The sequence below is a fragment of the Brassica oleracea genome, chromosome C1, assembly GCF_000695525.1.
Source record: "Brassica oleracea var. oleracea cultivar TO1000 chromosome C1, BOL, whole genome shotgun sequence".
NCBI classification, from domain to species: Eukaryota; Viridiplantae; Streptophyta; class Magnoliopsida; order Brassicales; family Brassicaceae; genus Brassica; species Brassica oleracea.
The window spans coordinates 17,552,420-17,564,282 of record NC_027748.1 but is presented as its reverse complement, the minus strand read 5'-3'; the positions used below and the strand labels follow the sequence as shown (position 1 = coordinate 17,564,282).

The following is an 11,863-nucleotide window of genomic DNA, read 5'->3' as shown; positions in this document are numbered from 1 at the left end:
GAGAGAGAGAGAGAGAGTAAGAAAAAGCAAAAAACGGAAGAGAAGAGAAAAGAAAAGCAGAGTGAGAAAATAGCTTCGTGTCACTTGTCACCTCTATAAATCTCTCTCCATTGACAACCTTTCACTTCCATCAACACTCTCTCTCTCTCTCTTTATCTCCACTCATCAATCTCTCTCTTTCTTGCCCCACTCTCTCTCTAGAATGGAAAGACCCATGGTTCCAACATGGAGACCCGACCCGGTTTACCGACCACCGGAGACGCCTCTGGAGCCGATGGAGTTCCTCGCTCGCTCTTGGAGCGTCTCAGCTCTCGAGGTCTCGAAGGCTCTGACACCTTCGAACCCTCAGATTCTCCTCTCCAAAACCGAAGAAGAAACCATCTCCGGCGACGGCGGCGATACGGAGGAGAACGGACTTGTCTCTGGAAACACCTTCTCCTTCGCGTGTTCAGAAACTTCTCAAATGGTGATGGATCGTATCTTGTCTCACTCTGTAAGTCTCCTTTTGTTGTTCGGATAAAAAAAACAAAGTATTTGCGGACAAAGCTATGCATTTGTGTTCTCTTTTGTAAGATGTTGACACACTTTAATCTCTTTCCGTTTCCTTTTTTTTTTTTTTTTTTTTTTTTTTTTTTATGCATTTGTGTTCTCTTTTGTAAGATGTTGACACACTTTAATCTCTTTCCGTTTCCTTTTTTTTTTTTTTTTTTTTTTTTGTCTTCAGATTCTTAATTTCTTTTGTTTTTATCCTCAGGCTCTCTTAATTTAAGTTCTTGTTCTCTTCTTCATTGATTTTTTTCTTTCCAAATCGAGACAATTTTGTTCATGGAAATCTCTATGAAAGAAGGAATTTTCACGCGCAATAATTCTAATTATTAATCAAACAAAAAAAAAAGATGAAAATTTATGATTAGATATCTACATGCTTTCTGGGACCCTTAACCACAAGTTTTTTTTTTGTCATCATCTTCTGCAAGGAGTTCTCCTTTTGTCTCATGTTCATCATATTTTTTAACAATAATAATGACATTTGTGCAGCAAGAAGTGTCACCAAGAACATCCGGTCGGCTTTCACACAGTAGTGGCCCTCTCAACGGTTCTTTAACCGACAGTCCTCCCGTCTCTCCTCCCGAATCCGATGACATTAAGGTTTTCAATTTATCTCTCTCTCTCTCTTTAATCATAACTTAATTCTGGTTAAAAGTTTGTGTTTTTCTCAATGTAAATGTTTTCAATTTTTACTGCTTCACTGACAATAACATCACCTTTCTCTTTATCCAACCATACCCAGAGATCATGTTTCTTTTTCTCCACTACTGTTTCCGATGTTTATTTTCAGTATAACAACATTCGCTATTTAATACAATTATTTACTCCTTAATCAAGTGTTTTTCTCGGGTTTGTCTTGTTTTTATTTTTTAATTAACTTTGATTTTGTCTTTTTCTTGTTCATCACTCTTCCAAGATCTTTCCTTTTCTAGGATTAATTTTTCTGTATCCATTTCTGGGGACTCCCTAATTTGGCTTTACTATGCAGCAGTTTTGTCGGGCGAACAACACAGCACTGAACAACATTAACTCCCAGTTCCGTTCCACGGCCACTACTCCGGGACCTATAACCGCCACAGCTACACAGTCCAAGACGGTGGGACGCTGGCTTAAGGACCGGAGGGAGAAGAAGAAGGAGGAGACTCGAGCGCATAACGCTCAGATTCACGCGGCTGTCTCCGTCGCTGGCGTTGCTGCAGCTGTTGCCGCCATCGCAGCAGCCACCGCCGCGTTTTCTAGCTCCGGGAAGGATGAGCAGATGGCTAAAACCGACATGGCGGTTGCTTCTGCCGCGACCCTCGTTGCTGCTCAGTGTGTGGAGGCTGCTGAGTTAATGGGAGCTGAGAGGGAGCATTTGGCTTCTGTTGTTAGCTCCGCGGTTAATGTTCGCTCTGCCGGAGATATCATGACTCTCACCGCCGGTGCTGCCACAGGTTCAGTAGCTTCATTAACTCTGTATTTTGAGGTTTTGATTTGACTTTAAAGTTGGAAACTTGATGAAGAAAACATCAGAATTGATCTGAGGGTTGACTCAAAATTAGAATTTATGATGAAATCAAAGTTGATGTTTGGCTAATTTGATCTTATTGGTGCAGCTCTAAGGGGCGTGGCGACCTTGAAGGCGAGGGCGATGAAGGAAGTGTGGAACATTGCATCAGTGATACCAATGGACAAGGGACTCACTTCTACTGGAGGATGCAGCAATGTTCACAATGGTAGCAACGGTAGTTCGAGCAGTAGTCACAGTGGGGAACTTATGCAACAGGAGAATTTCTTGGGAACTTGTAGCAGAGAATGGCTTGCTAGAGGTTGCGAACTTCTCAAACGCACTCGCAAAGGTAACAACAAGTTCTATCTTTCCTTTTTTTCCCTTTAGTTTACGTTTTAGTTCTTTGGATCTTTTGTTCTAATGCTTCTTTGTGTTACTTTTGCAGGTGATCTCCACTGGAAAATAGTTTCTGTTTACATCAACAAGATGAATCAGGTATTGGTTTATTTCCCTTAGTGTCTTGAGATTTGTTCACTTTAGGAGATGATCGCTGATCTGATTAAAAAGATTAAAGAGAGCCTAGATTATTTGATAATCAGTGGGGAATCTTTAGTAGCTTCACATGGATGTGAACTTTGTTATATGAAACACACGAAAAGATGAGAAAATGAGATTTCAAATGGCAGGAAAAGAAGAGAAAGCAGAAATAGTACTAAAGCTAGTAAAAATAAAAAGCATTGCTATGAAAATGATGATGATAATGAAATTATGGGATCCACTTTTTGTCTTTTTTGCGTAAGCATCTTCTTTGAGAATCAACTATTTGTTTTTTTATTGTTTTGATTATTGATCTTGTAGGTTACACTGAAGATGAAGAGCAAGCATGTTGGCAAAACCTTCACCAAGAAGAAAAAGAGTAAGATATCATTTGCGCTTGTTACATACATATATATATATATATATATATATATATAATATTTCATTCATAAAGATGATTTTTAAATTTAAAACCTGAAAAGATTGATAGGAGGTTTATCTAATTCCTTCCTGGACATTAAAGATGATTCTTCTAAACGAGGTTTAAGACATTAAAGATGATTCTTCTAAATTGGGTTTAAAACAAAGAATGTTTTCTAGTTATATTTTGTTTGATATCACTCAATGGGAGCAAAGTTGAAAGCTTTATCTTTTTGTCACTATATACTGTCAATTATATGTGAACCCTGGTAAAGAGAATTCAAAACGTTGATGTGGGTCTGCTTTGGATATGGGGATTTGAGAAGAAAAAAAAATGAAAAAGCAAAAGTGTATGTGTCTAAAGTAACTTATAAGATCAAATCAAAAGTGGCCCTCAATCTTTTACTTTTTGTCTATTCTTTGAATGTGAACTTGAAGACTCTTTGTTTTAAATGTTTTTTGTTCCAATTTTGGTTGCAGACATTGTGCTTGAAGTGATCAAGAATGTTCCAGCCTGGCCTGGACGACATTTGCTTGAGGGAGGAGATGATCTGAGATACTTTGGTTTGAAGACTGTCCTGCGAGGTGATGTGGAATTTGAATGCAAGAGCCAGAGGGAGTATGATATGTGGACGCAAGGTGTTTCGAGGCTTCTTGTGGTCGCTGCTGAAAGGAGATTTAGGATGTGAATAAACCGTTTTAAAAAGTCTGCCTAGTATGTGAGTGCGTTTTAACTTATGGGGTCAAAATTAAAACTTTAGTAAACTTTAGGGGTTCTTTTAAGGTAATGTTTTGTGGGTGGGTGTAGGAATGTAATGGACCTACTTAGTCAAGGTTTCAAAAACGAAGGTGGGGAAGGGTTTGGTTTTTGATAAACAAAACTTAGTGGGGTGATCTGTAATGTTTAATTTCTTAGGTCTCTTTGTGTTGGTGGTCATTTTGTATAAAAAACAAAGTTGAAGTAAGAGATAATATTTTATATTATTGATGAGTCCATTTTCCATATTTATTGGGAACATCAAATATGCTTCTTTTTTGTCCCACTGTTGGTGAAAAAATCCATAAAGAATCTGCACATGTTTCTCATATGAAAGAAGAAGACAAAACAAATAATGAAGAGTTAGTCTGGTTGTGTTACAAAAAAAAAAAGAAAAGAATTAGTCTGGTTATTGTTAACAACTTATCATGTGTTTCCTGAAGCCATCAGCACTCTCAACATTTATACTCGTTTTCGTAAAATTGGATAAATGGTCGGTTTAGTCAGTGATTGTTAAGAAAAATTCATTCAGCCAAGAATGAAAGATAGCCCCCTTCGCAGAATTTACACAAATGCATAGACATTTGCATTCAGACTAAATATATTAAAAATGTCCGCTATATATATAACTATTCTAAAGATACCTTGGTTAGCAAGTAATCCCTACAAAAGCTAGTCAAATTAAAAACACAGAGCACAAAAGCAACCCAGTCATTTAAAGGCTTGTGCTCGTAATTAATTCTTAGTACTGGGAACATCAGATAAGATGAAACCAGTCACTTATTGTTTTTGGTCTGGAGTTTCACCAGAATATCCAGGATTTTGAGGAAGAGACTGATGCTGTCCAGATAAAGATTAGCAGAAGCACGGTAATACTCATCGTAGTCAAGTTTCCTGGTCAGCTTGACAAAGACTATGTCTCTGAATAATATGATTGCAGCTAAACAATGGGTTTCCACAGATGATAGAATATGTACATTTTAATGTCTCTTAAAAAAAAAAAACTAAAGATAAATCTGAATTGTTTGAGAGTTAGCAAGTAATACTTGCATCAAACAAGAGACAATGATGATAAGGAGGGCACCGAAGAGGAATAGCTCAAGGAAGGAGAAATCACTGTTAAATTAGACCTATGACCATTGTAGCAGTGAGAATTGCAGTCTCCAGAACCATCATCCCTGTGTTCAGAAGTAATTAGATATATCAATGTAACATCAAAATCACATTCTGTTTTTTTTTCCCCAGTAGATGGTTATAGAAATAGAGTTAACATAGTTTCTTGATGTGGGTTGTAGCTCGGGCTTGGATCAAAGAAGTTGATCAAGTGGTTCGAAGTTTCAGAACCAGAGAGAAGGTTTAATGTTTCAGCTGAGTACACAACAAGAAACTACTCTTGTATTATGAGACTCTAAGACAAAGAGAGTGTCTCAAAAGGAAATACAAGTCGGGGACAAACCCATGTGAAGATGCAGAATACGGGAGAAGTGATGATGTCAAAGATACAGAATATGTTTTTTTTTTTTTTTTTTTTTTAAATGTTACAGAATATGTTATCTGAAGGAGCAAGGCAGTGTGCTTGCTCACCAAGTTTAACCTAAAGTACCATTTGTTTTTTGGATATAAAAGAGGCTTTGTGTTTTAGGTTAGAGTGTAACCAAGAGAGAGAGAAAACAAAGAAGTGTAAAGCGAGAGAGAGAGAGTGAGTCATTATCTTTCATGCTTTGTTCTTTCATTCTTCTTCTATTTTGCTTGCTCTGTTTCTGTTTCTGAAACTGTTTCGACAAGTCTTTCACGTGACTGAAACAAGACAAAGCTTGAGACTTTCTGTGGATAAATCTCCACACTGGACATAAGCATGGATCATGTTTTCCCCTGATCCATATTAAAACCAACAAGATATTAAAACTCCAACTTTTACGATATTCAAAAGCAGCAGCAGCACAAAGACAGCCATTCTCAAACAGAGATCTGGATGCAACACTTGTCTCCACTTTAAACTTGTTATCCATATCCAGTGTTGGTTAATTGCATTCCCAAACAAAGAAGATCCAAGGCAAAATGCTAAGAATGATGATAAATAAGATGAATGGACCTGAGACAAATAATTATTTGATCAACGGTCATTGGCAAAGGCTTTCTCATTAGGAAACTGCTTGTCGTTGGTTTGCGTGTTTCGGTGACTTAACCAGGTTTATATCAACTTAACCATTTGTTTTTGTATACTTCTCTTAGTTACTGTCTTTTTGGCAGATTTTTATCAAATTCATTCAGAGGATAATTACTGAAAAAGAAGATATATTGGAAAACCGATCAGATTTTTATTCTAAAGCCGTCCTTGGGAGATTTCAGCTTGATAAGAAATGCATAATAGTTTATCGAATATTCCAAATCACATGTAGCTTTTCTTCAAGAGATTCCTTGCAAAACTAGTAACCTCTTAAACTCAAAGTCTTGAGATTTGAGAGTTATCATAATCTTTACAAAATATATATATATATATATGTAACCAATCATTAAGAGCAAATAGCATAAACCAGCCTTATAAAGTTTTGTGTCTGGAACTAGTTCTAAATAACCCATGATGAGGACATTAACAGATAGGATGTGTGCATCAAATCACTAAGTATGGACGAGAATACCAACGAGATTGAGGAAGAGATTGATGACGTCCAGGTAAAGAGAAATAGCAGCATGGATATACTCATCGTAGTTGAGTTTCTTGATCAGCTGATTTGTGTCGTAGATGATGTAACCGCAGAAACAGACTGAAGCTACACAGCTGAATATCATCGACGATAGCTTCCCCAGAGGATGGAATACCTAATATACATTTTTGTTTTCACCAATCTTTTAATGTCTCTTCTTCATGGAATTATAAATGAATCATATTTGTTTTAGAGTTGGTGTGTATATACCTGTATCGTAGCGAAGACGAGGATGGTAAGGAGGGATCCGAAGAGGAACGGTGCAAGGAAAGAGAAGTCATGGCCTCTCCTTACTGCCCAGAAAGTGTATATAGTTAACCCCACGACCATTGTAGCTGTGAGAACCGCGGCCTCCAGAACAATCTTCCCTGTTTTTTTTTTTTTATTCACAAGAGTTAGATTGTAATATCAGTCAAAGTTCTTCATCTCTAAAGTAGCTAACTGGATCGAGCCAAGTATGTGCGTGCGTGAACTTAAGGTGCAAGTAATACATAAATCATCTTTCAAAACAGAGAACATCCAAGGCAAAATGGTAAACAATGATGATGACATGACGAGTGAATCTGAGACAAACATGTCTTTGATCAATAATGGAGAAATCTCTGTATCCATATATATTAATATGACCATACCTTTTGAAAAAGAGCAGCAAAGTCCCACGGCGAAAGAGATGGAGAGAGTGAAGAGCATTAAGATTATGAGGTTTACGGGATGCTTCTTGGCGAACACAATCAGTGGCCACAGCACTACAAACACGCACATGAATAGCAAACACCATCAGTCCAAATGATCAATGAAACCTCCTTTAAACTAAGATCTGTTATGTAAAAATTATCAAACAGTAGTGAGAAGTCCAAGATCACGAAATAAGTTTTAGCTAAATGTTGAAAGAAGACGCAACTGAGGAGAGGAAGAAGGAGCGAGACGAAGAAGACGACAAGGCCGGATGTGGTTGTCGTGATGAAGACAGATATCTCGCCTACGAAGAAAACGACGGAGGAGACTCCTACTGTCACGATCAGCTGCAGAGTCAAGATGGCGTAAACCTTCCTTGTGAAAGCCCAGCGAAGCTCGGGGCTCTCCGTCATCTTAGGATAAAGTTCTTTACCACCGATCACTACACCACTCTCTATGTCAGATTTCTCCATTGTTGTTGAAAATATCCTGAAAGAAAGAGAGAAAATAAGGTCTTTGCTTTTTCTTGGTGAGAAGGAAGTTACCAGGAAATTGTTGATAAATAGAGAGGAAACTACAGGGAGTTATAGTGATGAAGTTTATTTTTGTCTTTTTGGTGTCAAAAGTTTTAAACTAGTGATTAAGTTAAACTATTCGTACACTGTGGTTAATGCAAACAAACTTAAACCCAATTATAGTTAGACACGCGGAGTATGTTCGAGAGGAGTTTTCGCGTGTATTGACTCTCCTACCAACAGTGTATGATCCAGTCACTGTGATTCTCCATAGGGACGAATTGTAATACGACATGTGGAAGAGGTGGACCGCGTTGCTTTGTGTTATTGTCGTATGATAAAATGTTGCATGGAAATAGATAGGGGGGACCATACTGTACGTAAGAAAGTTTTGTGTACTATATATAACAACCTGGGTAGTCTTTTCTAATGCATATGTGTGTATATTAGTCATACTCATCGTAAGTATTTAAGGATATTAATAATACTGACTACGTAGATAACCCTAGCTACGATAACGATTGTTAGCTTGTTTTGTTTGTTGTAACAACTACAAGTTACTTAAATGTGGATATATGACAGTCTAGTGAGAAGAGATGAAAACAATGTAGAAGAGTTTAAAATCCTCACTTCATATATGCCCCACCAAATGTATACATATTTGGAATCTAAAAATAAAGACACTGATGATGCATTGGTAATTCCCTTAAATCATTATTATTTAGTTTTCTTTGAGACTCTTTTGAATTTCTTGCGATGAAGATGCCCTTAGTCAATGTAGTCTACTCAGATACATTGATAATGCACATGTGTAATTGTTCCACAAGATTAATAATTTTGATTCTATACATAAATTGTGATTAATTAATTAGATACCAACCATTCCATTACAATTCTTTGTTTCTTTGTTGTAACAACCACAAATGAATTAAGTGGGATATATAGCATAAGTATGACTATCTAGTGATCTGGATAGCATGCAATGAATAAGATTTTTAGAAACCTCACTTTTACAACCAAAAGTATACAGAGATTTACAAGGACACGAAAAGTGAAACAAATTGTATTCCATCATTCTCTTTGTTGAAATTATAAAAATTAATGACAAAGACTTTGGTAGAGTTAGTTCTTTAATTACATAGTAACGTTAGGATCATACTAATTAGCCCAAAAGATCTAATCATATAGTATTTGATTATTAGAGCAACATCACTGCTATATCGCTAACCAAAATAATAATATTACTAGATGATAACCCGCACGCATGCGCGGAGTAAGTTTTTATAATAATGCTTATTTATAAAATAGTTTTAACATTTTGCAACACAAATCACCAAAACCAAATTAAGTTTTGCGGCTGACACAAATCACCAAAACCAAATAGGTAACATTGATTGTATAATGACGAAAGGAGATTAAGTTTTCTGCTCTCGATTTGTATATTATTGACTCTCCATAAGTGATTTCATTTTCTACCTCTATAAAACTATGTTTTCGTTCCCGTCTTTGTTTCATTGATATGAGTTAAGTTTCTTTTTTTAACTTCTTCTATGAATTCGGTGAATTACATAAATGTCAATTAAAAAAAAATAGACATCCGTAAAAATTAGTTTCACTCCAGATACATATCTAAGAATCAAAATTTTGAAAAAAAATTACCGGCAAACTATATTAACAGGTTAGTGTTCAAATCTAATATATCAAACTGTCATAGAATATAAGTGGAGGCTAGAAATATAAATGCATGTCTAGTATATATTCACCAACTCGGTCTAAAAATCATCTAATTCAAGAACAACAAACAAATTACTTATTTACCAGTTCGGGTAATATCCGAATCCGAACGGGTAATATCCGAACCCGAATGGATATCCGAAGATAACCAAACATAAGTATACTTAACCCTATATTTCTAGTTTACTTCTCTCATTTTATTCAAAATATTTATATTAATGATGCGTATTGTTCAAAATTAGATAATATACATATAATTATGGAAAAAACCATTTGCTACTAAAATACATATCAAGCTATTGTTTCTTGCATTAACAAAAGTTGCATCCATAATTTCAAAACAACAACTAAATTAGTGTCTTTCTAACCTATTAATAGTTTAGTCTTTTAAAAATTAGAAAATCAGTTAAGTTAAAATATATTTTAAATACAAAAAAATTAAACAATGAATAATTTTTTTATTTTTTCTTTAAAATTTAAATATCCGAAAACAACCCAAAATATCTGAACCCGAACTTCAAATACCCAAACCCGACTCGGAATGTAGAAATACCTGAATGGGTTTCTATACCTTTATACTGAAATACCCGGTACGAACCCGATACGAACCCGAAACGTGTATCTGAACGCCCACCCCTACGATATATGATCATTTGTATCTTGCTTGAACAAAAAAATGTTAAACCATTGATCACAAAATTTTCAATATGAGACTTTTACCATTTTTTGCAATTTATAGTCGTTTTTAAAAATTCAAAATATAACATATAAGAAAAAATATAATTTTTTTTATTATATGCTTAATGTGATTTTTAATTTCTTTTAATACTATAGAATTAAACAAAAAAGAGAGGTTAGAAAAATTGTTATAAAATATGTATTATTCATAATCATTAATTATCATTTATATGTTAACCATATTAGATAATTCAGTAGCTTTTATTTAAGGAAAAAAAATATTCTTTTGTACACTACTAATTAATTTGATAGTTAGTTTAACAAAATACATAGTATATGTTTATATGGACCAACTTATTTTTCTGATAATTCTAAGAATCATTCTCGTGATGACACGTGGCTACGAAAATATGTTGTAATGCTCCGGGATTAATATATAGGGGTCTACTAAAATTTTAATCTAAAGAAGAAAGATAAGCCACTTAATAAAAAACATATATCCAAATGACTTATCATGAGACTATCATCATTGGTGGTATCTCACCAAAAAAACTTCTATTAAAACCTGGAAAAATAAGAGAAAATACTTATTTGTCATTTTGTAAGTCGTCTTAATTTTTTTTATTTTCTAAAAAAAACAAACTTTTTTAAGTTAATATTAAATATTTGAAAGATTTTGGAAAAAGTTTGCATAAAATAAAGCTCTGAGTTTTCACAAATTTCTCAAATGAGAAACTCTCATTTTTTAAGTTCATTATTTTATGGGTGAGATACTCATTAGAGTCTTACTATAATGACATGATTTTATTTATGAAGACCAAATATAGCATGAATAATTTCATAATCAGAACACTTAGTTCAAATACTTAATCATTTAAAAAATCTTAGTATTCAGTAAGCCGTAGGTAAAAGAAAAACATTAACAGTTGTTTAACAAAAACAATGGCAAAGGCACTCGAACAAGATTTAGAACAGATCGGAGGAGTGCATAAGATGGTGCCCAACTGAAATTTATTGGAAGGTATGGGCTACTTACTCTTATTCACAATTGATTAAAGCCCACTACACTTAAATTTAGAAGTACTGAAGTTTCATTGCGTAAGTAACATATAATAGAAAGTAGGGTAGATAGGAATTAACTGAAGTTTCCAAGTGTAGATGGTGCCTATGAACCTACTGAAGGACTGTTCTTTGATGTTTATCCAAAACTATAAAAGTATCATTTGATGCGATAGATTTGACAATGCACTTCTCTTATTCTGTTTTTTTTTTCAAAAAGTAACAACAACGTTAATTAGTTTTGGTTATGAGTGCAAACATATTATTATGACCAGAGAATATTATTAAGAGTTCACCATAGATTCATGACACTGGCATACCTATATGGCAAAATGGTGTTACGAAGGAGACACTACAAGAAAACAGCGGTATTCTGACGGACATTCCGACGGAAAATGAAATCCTCGGAATACCCCGAAGAATTTCCGAGGATATTCCGAGAAAACACAAAATTTGGTTTCCTCAGAATTTCATCGGAATATACCGACGGAATTCCGAGGAAATATCAATCCGTCGGAATATTCTTATGGAATACCGAGAAAAAATGTATTCCTCGGAAAAAATCGATGAATTCTGAGGATATATTATAGTCGTTAGAGAGCCGTTGGGGGATTTTAAAAATTCCGAGGAAATTCCGACGAACTAGCCGTTGGCGTCGGAATTTTCTCGGTCTGTCGGCAGGATTTCAACTATAAATACAAGCACCCCTCTTCCTCTTCATTCACTCCATATCTTCATCCTCCCT

The 11,863-nt window shown here is 35.0% G+C and overlaps 2 protein-coding genes across 3 annotated transcripts; one reads left to right on the top strand and one right to left on the bottom strand.

Annotated features, from left to right (window-relative positions):
• Nucleotides 1–102: 102 nt before the first annotated feature.
• Nucleotides 103–3,981, top strand: LOC106322653 (VAN3-binding protein). Of its 2 annotated transcripts, none has more exons than XM_013760856.1 (7): nt 103–493; nt 1,039–1,149; nt 1,541–1,982; nt 2,145–2,387; nt 2,484–2,533; nt 2,897–2,954; nt 3,476–3,981. In XM_013760856.1, exons 1-7 carry the CDS (start codon nt 203–205, stop codon nt 3,682–3,684), a joined length of 1,404 nt encoding a protein of 467 aa, XP_013616310.1. In that variant the 5' UTR covers nt 103–202; the 3' UTR covers nt 3,685–3,981. The 2 variants fall into 2 exon arrangements, with proteins under 2 accessions (XP_013616310.1, XP_013616235.1); XM_013760781.1 differs by having other exon boundaries at nt 104–493; nt 1,538–1,982.
• A 2,242-nt stretch (nt 3,982–6,223) lies between these two features.
• LOC106295960 (BI1-like protein) lies at nt 6,224–7,694 on the bottom strand. Its single transcript, XM_013731976.1, has 4 exons — nt 7,359–7,694; nt 7,090–7,203; nt 6,668–6,825; nt 6,224–6,572 (listed from the first exon to the last, which is right to left on the bottom strand). Exons 1-4 carry the CDS (start codon nt 7,603–7,605, stop codon nt 6,372–6,374), a joined length of 720 nt encoding a protein of 239 aa, XP_013587430.1. The 5' UTR covers nt 7,606–7,694; the 3' UTR covers nt 6,224–6,371.
• Between the last annotated feature and the right edge of the window lie 4,169 nt (nt 7,695–11,863).

Bases quoted from the DNA above. Each gene is read 5' to 3' on its own strand.
- LOC106322653 (XM_013760781.1), top strand. From the start codon at position 203: ATGGAAAGACCCATGGTTCCAACATGGAGACCCGACCCGGTTTACCGA. The intron at 2,388-2,483 runs GTAACAACAAGT...TTACTTTTGCAG, and splicing joins TCTCAAACGCACTCGCAAAG to GTGATCTCCACTGGAAAATA. The intron at 2,534-2,896 runs GTATTGGTTTAT...TTGATCTTGTAG, and splicing joins ACATCAACAAGATGAATCAG to GTTACACTGAAGATGAAGAG.
- LOC106295960 (XM_013731976.1), bottom strand. From the start codon at position 7,605: ATGGAGAAATCTGACATAGAGAGTGGTGTAGTGATCGGTGGTAAAGAA. The intron at 6,826-7,089 runs GTATGGTCATAT...AAAAAAAAACAG, and splicing joins TTGCTGCTCTTTTTCAAAAG to GGAAGATTGTTCTGGAGGCC. The intron at 6,573-6,667 runs GTATATACACAC...AATGTATATTAG, and splicing joins TCGTCTTCGCTACGATACAG to GTATTCCATCCTCTGGGGAA.